At 40.2% G+C, this 17436-nt stretch overlaps 1 protein-coding gene across 3 annotated transcripts; it reads right to left on the reverse strand.

The window, feature by feature from the left end:
* Positions 1-152: 152 nt before the first annotated feature.
* Positions 153-17418, reverse strand: LOC114877249. 3 transcript variants are annotated; one of them, XM_029189573.2, is made up of 3 exons: positions 16987-17418; positions 5008-6065; positions 153-2796 (listed from the first exon to the last, which is right to left on the reverse strand). In XM_029189573.2, the coding sequence occupies exons 1-3, from the start codon at positions 17220-17222 to the stop codon at positions 1640-1642; spliced, it is 2451 nt and encodes an 816-aa protein (XP_029045406.1). In that variant the 5' UTR covers positions 17223-17418; the 3' UTR covers positions 153-1639. The 3 variants fall into 3 exon arrangements, with proteins under 3 accessions (XP_029045406.1, XP_029045407.1, XP_029045409.1); XM_029189574.2 differs by lacking the exon at positions 16987-17418 and adding an exon at positions 8613-10818; XM_029189576.2 differs by lacking the exon at positions 16987-17418 and adding an exon at positions 7201-7529.
* Positions 17419-17436: the final 18 nt, after the last annotated feature.

Consider the following 17436-nt stretch of genomic DNA (forward strand, 5'->3'; position numbering starts at 1 on the left):
ATTTGTTTCTTCTCTTTTTTTTCTCGATACAACGTTTGCGATATTCAGACGAAATCGTGCGCGTTCTATTTTCATTAAGGAAAAATTAAATTAAAATTAAAATTAAGGGGTGACCTAATAAGAAATGTTTGATAAAAATATAGAAACTGATGTAGGTTTCGAATGGTCTTTATTACAAATAACATTTTCACAATTTACGCTAGAAGTCACGATGGCAGGTTAATCCATGTCCCCAAGGAACAGTCAGAGTTACAACCATTCAAACCGAGGTTTTCTCGATGCTCTCCACCTAAATTAAATATCAGAGTAATTGTTTTTTCAATCGATCCGGCTGAAACAGCGGAACAGAGTTCAACCGATGCTCGATCGAAGACACTTGTCTTTTTTGTAATTACATTTTATATACAAACGACCAGCTAATTACTTAAAATAACGTGGAAGCAATAAATATCAACGAGGCTGATCGGACAATGAACAAACGTTACCTTCTTTCTGGCGATGATAGAAACAAGGCACTTTTTTTCGTAGCTGAATGGCTACTTTATTTTACAAGGAAGAAATCTGATTTTTATTTAATTATCTTTTTTATTTTTTTTTTTTAATTACGTTCTCCTTATAAGATTTTCTTTTGTCTTCCATCGCCAATACAGTTTGAAACTTCCAGATCGTTTTGTTCCTCGAGAATGAGCGCAAAAGTGTAGAAAGTTTGTTCGCGTACGATCGTGAAAGTTTCGGAAACCGAAGAAAGCACAGAAATATTCAATGTATCTGTGACTTTGGTCAACGTCTTCGACTTAATTCGCTAACACGTTTGTACGTTTCTAAATTGCAAAAATACACTTTTCATCTTTGTGCAGAGACATTCTCGCGATACCTAGAATACACCTAAGTCTATAAACAAAACATGCTGACTTTAAATGCTCGAACTTTCGTTTTCTTTTTCTTTTTTATCGTCAAGAGAGATAGAGAGATTCACTTGACTAAAGCGTTTTGCATGCTTCGCTTTCGAACACATTCTCGAAAATATATCCGGGAATAAGATACGCTTTCTACGAGATTAATCTTTTCTAAATTAACACGAGTTTGATTCCTCGAAACCGACCTGCGGCCTCGAAGCGATTTACAATCAATGCAAAAAATGAATCAGAAAAAATACTCGGTTTTCGTAGATAATAAATCGACTCGTTCCATAATTAACATCGCTCTTTATTCGACAAAACGACCTCCCTTAATTAAACTTGCGCGTGAATAAACGACACTTATTTATGGAATGACCCGATATCTAATTATATAAACAAGCCCGTGGATTAGTCTATCTTTATTCTCAGTCCTTCAACCCTCGACGACCAATCGGAATCGACTAGAATCTAAAATATGCTTCCTTTATTAATCGTTCTGACGAAACGAAGAGAAAGTACGACCGAGAGAATTTCTCGTATCGCGGATTGAAAAGAAAGAAAGAAAAAAAAAAAAGAATCTGAAACGTATAAGTGTGTTACGTTTTTGCAATCGAGGGTTGAGCAACGATCGATCACGAATACCTTGTTTCGGAAACGATCGAATCGTACGTAAAACGCGATCGCACTGGCACTTGGAATCGATAAGGCACTAAGGTCCGGGGAAAGGCACACTTTCTTCGTCAGACGCTCGTGTAAGAGATCGGCTGTTTCGAAACAACGTTCCTCTCGGGATATTTCCGAGGAACGGTGTCGTTGCACGAATTCTTGCCGCACTCGTCGCTGTCCAGCGAGCTGTTGTCGCTGTTCGGCCTCGAGAGAGCCTCGTTTACATCCTGGAGTTGAGCATTCTCGTAGCTCCTTCTGTTTCTCGTCATCGCCGCTTCGTTTGGAACCCGGAGATCCTTTCTGACGCACTCGGGACTGGAGCTCCATTGGGTTCCTTCGTAGAACCCGGACTCTGGGGATATAGGATGACCCAGAATCGGCGATTGGCAACATCTGGAGGAAGCATACCCGTTAGGTGATAGATTCGGGTCGGACAGAGACGTCCTGTTGCTTTCGGACGACAACTCCTGGGTCCGAGGTAATTTCAGACATTTCTCTGTTTCAATCGTCAGTCTGTCGTCGTTGAAGTTCAATCTCCCTCTGTTGATCAATTCCGGTGTCTCCTTTGATCCTTTCACAGAAATGTTCTTCCTCATCGAGTTCAAACGCTCCCTGCTCCCCGTGTGTCTTCTGGTTACAGGAAGATTGTCCTTGTTCGTTTCTGGAGTCTTGTTGTCCAAAGGAATCAACAGATACCTTCTGGAAGCAGCGAGGTTCTTCCTGGAACCATCGAGCGATCTTTTCTCCTCTTCCATCCCTCTGATAATGTTCCTATGGTAGAGGCTTCTTCTGGAACTGTTCAACGATCTCCTCTCTTCGTCCAGCAGAGGATGTTTATTTACGCCACGTCGACAGGTGGATCTAAGTAACGGGCTACCTTCTCTCCATGTCTCTGGCTCCTCGAAGATGATCTCGCGACTGTTCTTCAGGATCTCCTTGTTCACCGCTTCCGGCAGCTGCTGAAGCTCGCACTCGGCCATCACTTGAATCCCGTCGGGATCTAAGTCGAGGATCTTGTACTGGCCGTGATCTCGAGACGGTATCGTCGGTCCGTGATAAACGTTCCGACAGGGTATCGTCTCCTCGGTGCTGGTCTCGCTTCTGGCACTGTCTACGTACGTCATGGGATGGTTATGGTGGTGATGGTTAGACACGGTGGCTGGACGGTGACCGCAATGACACTGGGCGTCCTGACAGGACTCCCCTAGGTAATCCTCGTCGATTATCGCACCTGGAAATCAGCCTAACGCTTAGACAGAGCTTAGACAGTCGCAGAGATATCTTTCTACACGGGAAATGGGGATAATCGTAATTGAATTGTCGAATTTTTGACGGGATAAATGGGTGATTCAGCGATTGGTCCTATATAACCCTTTACCAACAACCTGCCAGTTACCTCGCATCTTCAGCGGAATCAGGACAACACGAAAGACAGACACAAGCACGGAAACAGAGAGATGAAAGTCACAATTCTTCGAGATTTCCTTCGGGAAATCCATCAGTCTCGGATAGATTTTTCAACCCTTTCAGCGCTAAGAGATTCGCTGATTAAAATAATGAAATTCCTGAATTTTCGAGACAAGTTTAAGGGACGATAGCATAGAAAGGGTTAAAGAGATTCATTAATAGCGATAGTTGGTAGAGAGTCTTCCTTCTGTTGGTATAAATCGTCTGACGCCAAAAGGGGAGCGGTTTTCCAAGCCGTTTCGACGATGGATCTTCGGCAGAGCTGGATATCGGAAACCGGTGGTACCCTTCTCCTTATTTTAAAACGGAAGTTTGCTCAGACCCCAGGGCAGTCGTCGATCGACGGAATGTCAATGTGAAGTTTCGATGATCCGTGGGAAGAAGAGTGTCCTTGTGACACAAGGAACTCCGTGGCGTCAGGCTGTTGGTTCGTTATCACCAGCGCGGATTTCGGCTCGCTAGGAATTTTCCTCAGGCCTCCATCTACGATATATCCAGCACCAACAGAATCAAAGAGAGAAAACGAAACCCGTTCACAGAGCTATGAAACATGCAAGAGACGAAGCGAAAGCCGAAAGCGAAGGAACAGGGAACAGAGATTGGTTGCACGAGGCTAGCGGGCTGGTTGCTTCGATATCGATTAGTTTCATTCCCGTATGCATCCCAATTAAACTACGTACACGCACGACCTTGTTGCCGATCGTTAGTGGTTGTTTTCCAACCTGTTATTGCCATGCCACGCGACGGAAATTTTTAATTGCACCGGACATTCCGCTCTAGTAAAACTCGTTCCGTGCAATTGATACGATACGCAGCGTTGGATAGGAGAGTGTTTCGATGGAAAGGAAGGACTTTGTTTTCGAGGGAATCGAATTTGAACATCGAAAACAAAACCTGAGTTGGATTTAAGAAAATCGGGTACCCTCCGATCGAGCTGATTTTTTTGCCATAGGTAGCTTTTGAGCTGGAGATTTTTAATAGTGGTCATCCCATCTCTTAACCCCCCAGGGGTCAGAAACTGATATGGTCCAAAAAGTGGTTTTTTCCCTAACCTAACCTAACCTAAGGACCTGTTGGGACCAGTTTTGGTAATTATTTAGAAGTTGGTCCTCCTCACCGATTTTCGTGACCTTGGAAAAATTGAGGTTAAGGTTAGGGTTTGTTTTTGATTTTTTCAGGTTATAATTACTCTTTCTTTCAATTTTTATATATTGTATACCTATTATTCATTTTGTGTTTTGTCAGAAATCGGAAACATTTCGCCCATCATGTCGAAAAATGCCATTATACGCTGATTCACATCACGTTGACGTCAGAATAAAAACTCAGCTATATATCCCGCGTAATGAGACGTACGAGTTCCATAACGAGGAAGATTAGCTCTCGTATCACGCCATGTACGCTCTAAACCTAACCTAACCTAACCTAACCCTAACCTAACCCTAACCCTAACCCTAACCCTAACCTCAAATCTCAGTCTCCATTTTTCCCGGAATACAGAGTACTGGTGACATAAGTATAACCGAAGTTTTTTACGAATATCTCGGAAACTAAGGCCGAGCGGCGGTAATTGACCTTGACAACATATTTCAAGGTCACGAAAATCGGTGAGGAGGACCAACTTCTAAATAATTACCCCAGTTTTTGACCCCTGAGGAATGGGGGATAAGTGGGGTCAGGTTAGAAACGATGTACTCATTGAGATCGGACCATTTCAGTATCTGACCACCATTGGATTCGCCAGGTCAAGGAAAATCAGCTCGATCGTACCCGATTTTCTTAAATCCAACTAAAACTTGCATTTGCTAATATTTCGCGCTAGTCTCGACTAATTTGCCCCTGCTTGCAATTTCTATCATTCCTCTTGCATTCGTTAACAAGTTCGCTGCCAGTCATTCAATTATCCACTGCAGCGAACGCGTTAGGTCTCCAACTAAGATCTTCTAAATCGTTCCTAACGTACCGAACCACTTACCGTTCCCATGACGAAGCTCCTCCTGCACCTTATAAAACTCGGCGAGCTCTCTGCCGGAGCACAGAGGCGTGTCGACCTGCGTCGTGCTATTGAACAACGAGTAATCCACCTCGTAGCCTTGTCTCTCTTTCGAATAGGAGACCATCGGCTCGAATCTGTGACCCCAGAGTATCTCCTGCGGTAGGTAGCTGGATCTAGCTTGAGTCGTTTGCCCGGTAGACTCAATCGTACCCTCGAGGATCGCAACCACTTCGAACCTCTCCGTCAGCATGTCCTCCGCGGACATGTTATAAAACGGCGAGTCCGCGTTGATCTTGTGGACGATCGTGGTCGGCCATATGAAGAAGAGATTCTCGTTCTGACCGTCGGTGCCGACTGCTAATTCCTGTTGATTCTGCGACAATATCTCGCCCTCCTTAGTGGTCTTCGAACGAATCACCTGAGCCCTGATCGCAGCTCCTATTATGTGACTCTTCCTCATGTCACCGACACGGAACATCAGTGACAATTCACCGTCCCTTTGACAAATGACCGCGTTCCTCGAGAACAACAGCGTCTGGGTCCTCTGTTTCGGTCTGCTCATCTTTGCGAACACTATGCCGACCATGAACGCTTGGATCATAACACCGGCGATACTCTGAATGCACATAACGAAGATCGCCTCGGGACACTCTTCGGTGGTCGAACGGCTACCGTAACCGATCGTGTGCTGCGTCTCGATGCTGAACAGGAAGCAACTGGTGAACGAGAATATGTTGTAGATGCAAGGTGTCCAGTTGTTCTCCGTCTGGTACGGCGGCAGGTGACGTTCGTCGAAGTCGCCGTGGGTGAAGGCGATCAACCACCAGATCACAGCGAATCCTAACCAGGAGAGGACGAAGCTCAAACTGAAGCAGAGCAACGTCCATCGCCATTGTGTGTCCACTAAGGTGGTGAAGATGTCCTGGAGGAAACGGAGGGAACGTCTGGAGATCCGCGACTGCAACACGTTGCAGTCCCCGTTCTTTAACACCGCTCGTCGACGAAGCTTCCGCGTTGGACCTGCTCTGTAACGACTCCTGAAAATTTTCCCAAGTTTTAATGGAATATTCGTCTCTAATCTTCGAAATCTTAATACTAATGTTTATCGAACGGGAATTAGGTTCGAGATAAATGATAATTGGACCATCCTGATGGTTACTTGGATCGTTTTCATTCTGCTCGTTTGACTAAGGTCTATGACCGGAATCGCTTGTTAAAACGATTATTCTAGCGGTCGAACGCTTCTTTAACAAGACGAACGTGTTTTTGATTGCAAAATTTCGTCGACGTAGTCGAATACTTCCGCCGATTGCCTTTGATACACGAAAATAATTTAAGGAACGGATGATCGCTCTCTAGAAGGGTTAAGAAAGTTGAAATTTGAACAATAATTTTTTATCTGGTCGATAGAGATAGGAGAGGCCATGGAAAGCTCGTACGGTGATTAGAGACTGTGATTTCGTACGAGATGATTATCTCTAGCACGACAACCAGTTTCGATCTTATCCATAGCAACGTCAATTATTTAATCGTGACGTTCGCTTCCACGAAGGATCTTTCGTTGTCCGATCGCGACTCGTGTGAAAATCAATTCTACGTGGAAATTACGAAGGACTTTTAACGAAAGAGTTATCTTTCGAACGCGACGTAATAACAATATGTATTTCTCTTCTCATTTTTTTCTTTCTTACACAACATGCATAGGAATAAATTATTTGTTCGAATGCCACCGATCGCAGAGATGCTACACGCGTTGCAAAATTGTCACCAAGGTCTGCGGCTGTCTCGAGAAGATCAGACCAGATTTGAATAACAAATTTCGAGGATCATATTGTTTCTCGTTCAGCGTCGACCGATTGTTTCACACCCGTTCTCCTTCTTCCTCGAACTTGTTATGAAAATTCTAACCGAGAATTTATCGCGTTACAAGCATATTTTTATTCCGATAATCTTCGAGAGGATGAACGCGTCGCGCGACCATCGGTAATGGAAAATTTTATTCCATCTACCGGTGAAGTTTCTATCCCGTAGATTTATCCGAATTCGGCAATTAGGAATTTAGGAAGTGTTATTTAGCTAATTACTCCGTTCCACTTTTGAAAGTGATACTACTCGACTATTAAATAATAAATGTCCCTTCCAGTAGAATTTTCGTCTTTCCAAGATACTCACGATGGATCTCTTCGCATTGTACGTCATTGTTCTTGAAGCTTTCCATGACAAGCCCTATCGTCTCGATAATCCGTCAATTTTCTACGCCCTCGAAAAAGAAACCGCGAATCCAACGAAACACTCACTCGAAATCGACCTAATTTCTTTTTAACAACACTTATCGAACCTCGTTAGACTTCGGCCTGGAGCTCAGATAATTTTAAACAACCGTTCTCGTTTCTGTTACACCCATTTCTAGATCATCCTTTCGTTAGGATTAATGATGAAGATAGAACACTGTTTTTCATCGAAGTTGATCGTTTGAAAATCTATCGGAATTGATTTTTAATCGAGCACCGATTACTTAAAACGAATTATACGAATGGATGATTTGAAATTTGGTTTTTTAAGAAGAAAGAGAATTGTCGCGGACACAACACTCGGCCGCGACCGGTTCGATGATCCGTCTGAGACCTTCGTGCTCGCCACCCTTTGCTACACGGTCGAAAGGAAGTCGCCATTTTGGCTCCGTACGATAACCGAGCAACTGTTATCTACCAATTTATTTATTGCCACGCGTAAATCAATCGGCGTGCCGTCGACACGCGGTGAACATCGTGATTTCTTTCGTCCGTTTAATCGTTCGATCGGATCGAACAACGATCGTCATTTAAGTGGAACACGATTCATTTTTATATCGATAACGATTGTTTTCATCGGATTCTGTACTTTCTGCATACTTTCGCAAGACGAGATCTCTTCGTACGCGATAGGATACTTGACCTCGTACGATTCGAGATATCGATCGATCTGAATTTTCTGATAACAGATTTTCCTATGATTCTGCGAGAGAAATGCGAGAAGTCGACAACCGGGATTAAAACATCGAACTGCAACTTTTCAATCAACTTAATTCTCGGATAAATTGATAACAGAGAATTGCTTTTAGAAGAAAAATTTTGTAAAAAGAGTTTCATTGCACTGTTGTGTTTCTTTCATTATCACTTACTCGAAGAATGTTTTGATTTAATATTTAAAATTGAAATATTTGCATCGCGATTTCGGTTGGAATTTTAGTGCTTTTTTTTTCTTCCAGTTGATTATTAAATTAACACGTACGGATAGAAGTGTTTATTCTCCGAACAGACGCGCGTATATTTTACTAGATAACTGAACAAAAGGAGGGTGATCAGTGGAAAAATATCCTCTTATCGAATTAAGATGTCGCGCCGGTTGTAATTAAATAGGAGAAAGAGGCGGGGATAAAAGTACATTAGATCGGAGAGAAAACGCGAGACGAGGCTAATGCAATGAACGTTAATTCCCGGCATTAATGAATAGATAATCAACGCGATTCCGTTTATTAACGCGGAAGCAATTGCGCAGCGAAAAACCTCATCTCGACAGGTAATTATTTTTGAAACGCGATTTACCTGCTTCTGAACGAGGCGCACGTACTGTTTGGTACTTTTACGATCACCGGAACAGTTTGCACCAACGTCGGCAATAGATTTTGTTTCTCTTCTTTCTCTGCTGAGGATTTTTCATTCGAAACTGCACTCTTTGGTACTTCTCCGTTCATTTTCTTTACTTTGATATTTAATAAAAAGTTGGATCTTTTAATCGTATCAGGTGTGCGTTTGAGGTGAAAGAACTTTCTTATTCAAAAGACGATTTTCTTAGAATTTTATGTCATCTTTTTATTACTATTTATTCTTCTTCGTCGAGACCTCAATTTCTCGTTTCTTATCGATCAAGGATCCCCGGCCGAAGGATTTTTTCTTCAAACAAACACCTCTTCTTTTCGCGATCTTGAAGATCCCGCGATTAGATCGTCGACTTATCGATAAGCCAAGGAATTTCTCACGAGAAAAATCCTTACACTCTTTCACTCACCTCGAGTGTCGATAATTTCTGATACTTCCCTGAATAATTTCCAGCCTCGCGCGGTTTCTGTTTGTCTTTCTCTTTTATTGGCGATCAAAATGGAAAATCCAGTTCACGTTGTTAATTATCGTCTTTTAATTTATCGCGATCGATCTCCAATGATAATTACGCTCGAGGCGAAAAACGAAGACATTCCCGATGATTATCTCAAGTTATTTTGACTTCCACTGCGATCGAATTTTGTTTGGGTTATTTTGCTATGATCACAGTCTATTTTCGTCCTTCGATGATTATCTTTAATTAGAACAAAATAGATAAAAATTTCACTAGTCTTCTTATCCAGATCTTTTTTAAACGTTGACCTTTAAATCCTCTTCGACATCATCGTCTAAGCTTGTTTGTCGATGAAACAGCTGGGTCTTCGATGATCGCAAGGTGTCGAGTTAACCGCTGGAGGATCTACTGATGTACGAGCAATGATGTAGGACGTCTTATAGGCACGAGCCAATACCTGACCACCGGTCTCCACTTATCAGTTACTAACAATAACGTTTGCTCTTTTCATTTGCGAGAAAATGGACTGGTTACGTCACTGAAAACACCTGTCCTATCGGTTCCCTTGACAACTTCCTCCGCTTCCTCTATTTTTTCGTTCACGATATCTAACGACAGTTAGATGGATCTTCTTCGATCATCCTTGACATGTCATTGTTTCACAACAATCGGTGCTCGAACTGCATTTCAATCGCTTCCAATTAGACTTTGCACTCTTTTGGAATTTTTATATTACAATTTTCTAGCAATGGCAAACTTCGATTATTGCTTTTCACTTTATTTTTATTTCTTTAAGCATTGCAATTTGACAATTTATAATTTTGCAAATTACAGGTGACAGAAATTTTCAGATCAGCTTAAAATCATGAGTCAGATCTTGAAATGATATTAAATATTGACACTTTGATCCCTGGTGTCGTGTATCGTTATTTTATTGCTTTTCACTTTATTTTTGTTTCTTCGAGCATTGCAATTTGACAATTCATAATTTTGCAAATTACAGGTGACAGAAATTTTCAGATTAGCTTTAAAATCTTGAGTCAGATCTCGAAATGATATCAACACTTTGATCCCTGCTGTCGTGTATTGTTATTTTATTACTTTTCACCTTATTTTTATTTCTTCGAGCATTGCAATTTGACAATTTATATTTTTGTAAATCACAGATAGAAATTTTCAGAGCCTTTGATTTCAAACTGATATCAACACTTTGATCCCTGGTGTCGTGTATTCTAATTTCATTTCTCTTTACCTTATTTTTATTTTTTCAAACGTTGCAATTTAACAATCGCAATTTTGCAGCGTGATAATAAAAAATTTTTAAATTAACATAAAATTACTCGATCTTCGACTGACACAATGTCTCAGAGAACTACTCACAAAATGAAGGAGATGTTGATCGTTTAGATGCTTTTAAAGCTTCGAAAATTAATACTGATATCACAGATTCAACAAGAGAGGACGAAGCTATCGCACGGTTTTATTGCTGTTACTGTTAAATCCAGGGTGGAAAGAACATCGTTTACAAGATTGCACTTTTTTGTGTCCTCTTCGTTTATTGTTGTTATCTGTTGCTCATTACCCGAACGTAATGGGCCCGCGATAACGCGTTTTTAATGTTTCCTCGCGAAACCGCGAGCGTGTTGGTAAAACACGACCGGCGAGATTCACTCAGCCGCGATGTTCCACTGACTCGGTTTGACTGAAAGTCCGGGGGCATGTCTTATCAACGAGCAGGCATCTCTTATCAGAATCGTACTTTGCGAAATTGCTGATCGTACGCAAGCGGACGCGTTTTCGCGCGCCCAATGAAAGCGGATCCTACGCGAACGAAGGGTAACTCATAGCAGTTTTAATGTTGTTTACGAGGTAGTAAAATAATTGATATCGGTGACATTTTCAACTCGTAAACACGAAATTCAGATATAATTTTATTACTCTCGATAATCTACGAAAACAAATTTTTCCATGCGATTATTTCAATATTTTGTAATATTCAATTTACACGGAATTCCAGAATATTTAGTTAGTTTTTGATTAAAGTTCGAATTAATTAGGCCACAGGAAATTTTAGGTCATTATAGTTTAATCAGCTGAGCGACGACATTGCTCGTGACGTTTATTAACATCGTCACCTTATGCTGATGACTCGGAAATAAGAAAATCGTAATTCAAACTTATCTCTGACGGTGCTTAAATTGTCGTATTGATTGAGATCCTCTTTTCAAACATTTTATCAATTACTGCATGCACGCGAATTTATCACGAATTAACATGTTCCCCCTTTTTCCACGTATTTTCTGAAGCATTATTTCGTGGCACAGATTTATGTTGATACGTGTCTTTATCTGTTTGTACATTTCCCTTCCACCGAATTGTTTATCAATTTTGCAAGCTTGCTTAATTAACCATGCAAGAACAATAAAAAAGAGAACACAAGAAAGGGATTATAAGATTTTTTTAATTGAAGATTAATTAGGATTTCTATCATTTTGAATAATTTATGAGAACAGAGGATCTCGTTGCGTGATATATAATTGTCGCTTTTTCAAATGAAAAATTAACGAAGTACAGAATGCTAGCTTAAAAAATGACATATCAGAGCCACGAGAATACGCGACGTACCGGTCATTAAAGCATATTAACCCGATCCTTTGTCGATGAATTGGAGCTTCCTGGTGGAAAAGAAAAAAGATTCGGCAATGGTCGCAGAAAGAAACCGTTACCGGAAGGGCTCGTTCAAGACCGGTAACGCTGAATCGCATCAGCTGTTAGTAATTTATTCCGTGCGCATTATAATGGCGCTATCCCATAGTGGAAGAGGTCGTATCGCTTGTAGGCGTCAATTGAGAACAGTATTAATTCTACAGAACGAGTGCTCGAAAGCAGCTTCTCTCACGTGTTTCACGAATCGTTCATGAAAAAGAAACTAACATTCTTTTTCCTTTAAAACAATTATAATTATTATATTCGACAGAATTCTAAATGCACAAAAAAATGATAAGAAGGTATAATTGAATTAAGCATAGAAAAATGAATCATTTTCATGCAAAGCGTTTTCATTTCGAAACTGCGAACGTGAAACGAAAATCAGATTCCACAAAATGGCTCTTCAGTTACTCACAAAGGGACACGATTTTCTTTTACCATTCACCAGATACACAATTTTCATTTCTCTCACGAGGTAACTTCACGTTTAAATCGAATCATTTTGTAAGAACACATGTTCTACCTCTTTGAACAAAACCAACCAGGTGTCTCGTTTCTCACGGCGTCGATTCGTGTTCGATTTCGTTCGGGGTGAGACTCTTGCCCTTCTTCCGGTACAGACAACTGATTTCCCTCGGTTCGACATCGCAGGACGAAGGACACTTGCCGGATTCGCGTTCTTTCGAAGGATCGAAAGTGGCAGCACCGTTAATGCGATCGGGTGTAAGCTCACTGTGGGTCGAGTCTCATTGCGAGCTGCCCAACCGTAACGTCGTCGGCTTCGATAACGAGCTTTTAATTAAACTAACGAGATCGGACGAGCTACGAGGTTGAGGCGCACGAAGATTCTTTTTTTCACTCCCATCCAGAGAGAAATTTCTTCTTTTCAGATCGAGATTTTTCGAAATTCGCGAGTTTCAATTGGGAATCTTGAATTTTCGAGAGACGAAATATTTATTAAAAATTCTTTTACTATCAATAGTAGGGTATTCGATTCGAATTGGAATCAATATTTCTAAAGTCGCGACTGGTTTCGTTTATCGTATCTATTGCACATTTAATCCGCGCAGATAAACGCGACAGATTAGACGGACAGGTAATAATTGGATTGCTTGTGTTAGCTCGGTACGTGTTGTCGTTGATCCCGATAGATATTCGTTTATCGTCGGGTCTTAAATCAATGATACACGCAGTCGCTTTGTAACGTAATAATAAATAAAAACTGGAAAGACTAATCCGTATTAACGAGTTCCTTTTTATCGAACTACAGTTTCATTTTTCTATCGAACGGAAAATGAATCATTATCGATCAAAGTGTGCCGATTAGTTTAATCTTCGAATAACGGACCCGTAAAATTTAGAAAATGGAAGTAATATGAAACATAGAATTGCATTGAAATATTGGCTCACTCCATGGTCCGTCGTCCGAGGGGTTAATAGAAATTCAGGAAAAATTAACGAAGATTCGCTACGTGTTTCACGTTTCATGCAGGAAACGCGAAATCTGATACAACCGCGAGAAATCGTAACGAGTTTCCGCGATTAATTCTGACCGCGATCACAGATTAGCACCGGTGACCTTTCGGCTCGTGGAAGGTGAGCCAGCGAGAGAGTTAAATTCTTTGAACTATTCATAAATTAATTGCATTTCCTTGGTGTTTAACGTGTCAGTTTCTTAACAACATCGTCGACCGAGGCGTCGAGTTACGAACCAGTAGAAACGTATCCGGCAAGAATGAAACGTAGCTGCAATCTTGCGACAACGCTTCGAATATAGGTCTTCGTCAAAGAATTCCAGTTATTTTTAAACGTCGTTTAATTAGTTCTGTTTCCATTTTTTTTTCTTCTTTCATTCGTTACCGTTCTCCAATCCCGGCGCGGAGTTTCTTGAAAAGAGACCCGAGAGAATGTCAGAAATTCCAGCGACGATTCGCAATTGCACAGAAATACAGGAGAAATAATAAAACGATAGAAAAATCTTGCGATTGGAAATAAACGCGTTTTTTTCATTCGAACGACGCGTATGCAGATGAAGGATATTAATCAAACCGTCCTACGGTTTGCAAATTAATTTCGTAGTTTCGCAAAAGTCGTGTTACAAAAGGAGACCAGCAGCTGGTCGTAACTCATCGCATCGTAACTGGATAATTCAGTCCGGTTGATTCGAATACAATTAGCACCCGTTTTTGCAAACACATCTCGGAGAAGTGAAACGAAAAGAGATAAATTGGCGAGTCTTCGCGAAGGTCAGGCGGCTCGTTTGCAAATTTTGCAACTCGGTGACAAGACTCGCATTTGTAACGCACTTATCGCGACGACGGCTTTTGCAGAACGTGAATTAAAGGTAAAGGGTAAACAAAACAGTTCGTTAAGCGACCTCGATAAAACGATATATTGCAGGGACGACGTTAATAGACCATCGTTCGATTAATTATACCTGTAAATAATTATGAACGATCAAAGTGGATCTTCCAATCAGATTGATATTGTTTTTTTTTTTATTTAGGGACATCAAAGAGTAGGTAAAACTTACATTATCTGTGCTATCAGTTTGGTATCTTTTATAAATTTAAGTAAGTCCTGGATTTTACTGTTTTTTAAGTTGTCCTTGAGTGAAGATTCTAGTTTATGTTTGTGGAGGATTAAATGGTCTATGGATATTGCGGAGTCGCACTCTTCATATTGGGGAGCTGGAGTTTTTGATAATCTGTAGAAGTGAGTAATTCTAGAATGGCCAATTTCAATTCTTCAGATGGCCACTTGTTCTCTTCTGAGTAGAGTGGGGGTCGTTTTCAGGTCCTCGAAAAAGTTGTCGGTTGTATTTTTAATATAGGAGCCTTTTGTTTCCATTTGTCTTCCCACTGGGAGTTCAATTTATTTTTTATTTCCCTTGTCTTCTAACAAGGGAAACTACCCAAGTGTTACACTCTGCCGAACATGGTTATACCTCTTTTTGGGGGCAGACGGCTAATTGTTTAAAAGATATTAACAAATCCTTGGTTCTCAACATTTTTTTTTTTAATAATAATTTGTCTCTTTTTGAATAACTATTACATAAAAATTATTATTAAAAAAAAAAAATTGTTGGGAACCAAGGATTTGAACCGACGACCTTCAGATTGCGAGCCATGGATCCGCTCCGTGGTTAGACACATGACTCGCAATCTAAAGGTCCTCGGTTCAAATCCCTGGTTCCCATTTTTATTTTTTTTTATTTTTTTAATGATAATTTGTCTCTTTTTGAATAACTAAAATTCTATATTCTATTTTGACTAACTATAATTATTAATATCTTTTAAATAATTAGCCTTCCGCCTACAAAACGGGGTATAGGCGTGTTAAATTCGACGAGCTCTACAAGCTGGCAAAGTTTCATTAATAAGTGAGTGTAACACTTGGGTAGTTCTGCGTATACGTGTAATTTGCCTTCATTAATTATCCTTTGAGTGTTTGCTGCTTTTTTGGCAAGTTGATCGGCTTTTTCATTGGCGATTATACTTACCAGGGATCCAGATAACTTTAATTTTATTACCTTTCTCAAGAATTTTTTGGTGGGTTTCGAAGATTTGTAATATAGTTTCATTATTTGATTCTAGATTTTTGATAGCTATTGTTACACTTTTGGAGTCTGTGAGTATTAAGCTTTGTCGAGGGCAATCTTGAGGCCTGAAAGATGGCAGTTAGTTCAGCAATGTCGACCGATGAATTCTCTGGGAGTTTGGCTTTAACATTTATTTTCAAGTATTCGAAAGAGAAATTGTTTTCATTTCTTGAAAACATTAATTAAGCTGTTTGAAAACTTTCGTCGGAAGATCGGTATTTTCCTGGTTCTTTCATCATTTGTTTAAAAACAACATCTGTGCTCCGCGAGACAGCGAGAATGATTTCCTCAAACAAGGCGTAACATACTTCGGCTCGGAATGATCTACGTTTCCCGAGATACGCTACCTTGGATAGGGTAACACGTGATTCTTAAACTGCCATGTTTTGTTTTGTAATCGCCTAGCGATTACATCTGCTTTGCTAGAACCGGCGATACGTTGATTTTTTCGCATGCAAAGTAGAAATTTCCGGTTCCGTGCTATTCTACTTTTTTTCCATGAGAAAACATAGCTCTCGAGTTAGTTTTTAACACTTCGCATCGAGCAAATAAAAATTGTTCATATTTGCAAGAAATATTTGTTCAATTTTTTGTTTCGATTCTCAGATAGAACGAGGGTTGGATATCAAGTATTATATCTGCTTGGTAAAATTGTCACTCGTTAATTGTACGACAAATTCTAGAAATAGGCGAGGTGATAATCGTGGTGTTAAATCCAAAGATAATATCAGCTCTATGAATTATTAATGTTTCTGATATGATACTAACCTACGTTAACTATTTTACACGGAAGTACCCTATAAATACCAAAACCAACACGAGAAATTATAATTTGTAATTTTCCTGTGACTAGTTTAAACTAGGCCACCATCCGCTTGGATATTGTGATTTAAAAATCGATCAAAACAAAACAATCCGAGTTTTAATTCCGATTTCTCTCATAGACTTGGGTATCGGTTTCTGTGATCATTCCTCAAGGACACCACCAATCTCCGATTTTATTTTATATAAACACTCACAGTGATCATTATGATCGACTTGCAAAGAATGATCAAAATTGATGATCTAGATTTTCAGTTAAAAAATCACAAAAATCCTGATCAGTCGTTTAATAGCGGAGCTTCGGACCAATTACACAGGCCTGCGAAATTGAAGTTTTTGAAAAACACAAGAGAAGTATTTGCTGTGCTGATTTCGAAATCGCGTCAGGATTTTTTGTAAAATCGATATCGATAGTTTTGCTAAAATTCTATTTAAAAAGGAATTCTCGCCAACAATTTTGCATTTTTCCATTCAAATCTATGTAAAATAAATAAATCGATTCTTGGCGAGGCAAATTGATTTTTCAGCAATCGAACCAAGATAATGATGAGATAAGTATTTCGAACAAAATTTTTTATGGTAAATGTTCATAAAAATCCAAGTAAAATTGAATTTTTCAAGAAAATATTTCATTATTTCTCTTTGTAATCAAGTTCACCTATCAATTCCCTTGTATCTTTTTTCATCGCAGGCCTCTGTTATTTCAGTTAAATTATTTTAGAAAAGAATCTTACCTGGTGGAATCTTGCCGACCAACACCACCGATGCTACTGCTCTGGGTGCTCACCCTGACGAGGGTGATGTTCCTGGGGAGACTGGACAAGGTTCCAGTGTTCCTTTGTCCTAGCAAGGGTGAATCGGCTGTGATCGGGTTCTCTGTAATGGCCATATGTCCTTGAACCTCGGTATCCTTTTCTTCCTCCTCCTCGATGGTACCCGGAAGACGAAAGAGTTTCTGTGGCTCCTCCATGCTGCTTCGATCTTTCCTTTTTTTTTTTTTTAATTTTCTTCTATCACCTTTACTCGTCCAAAAAAACCTCCATCGAGCAAATCAAACTCATCCTCGATTATATTCTTCTCTTTCGTTTCACGAGTCTCTGATACACGCGGTCTTTCACAGCTCGAACCTATTCAAACGCGTCCGAATGTTCGCCGCTCGTTTTCCCTCCGATTCTCAGATCAAG

The sequence above is a fragment of the Osmia bicornis genome, chromosome 10, assembly GCF_907164935.1.
Source record: "Osmia bicornis bicornis chromosome 10, iOsmBic2.1, whole genome shotgun sequence".
Taxonomy (NCBI): Eukaryota; Metazoa; Arthropoda; class Insecta; order Hymenoptera; family Megachilidae; genus Osmia; species Osmia bicornis.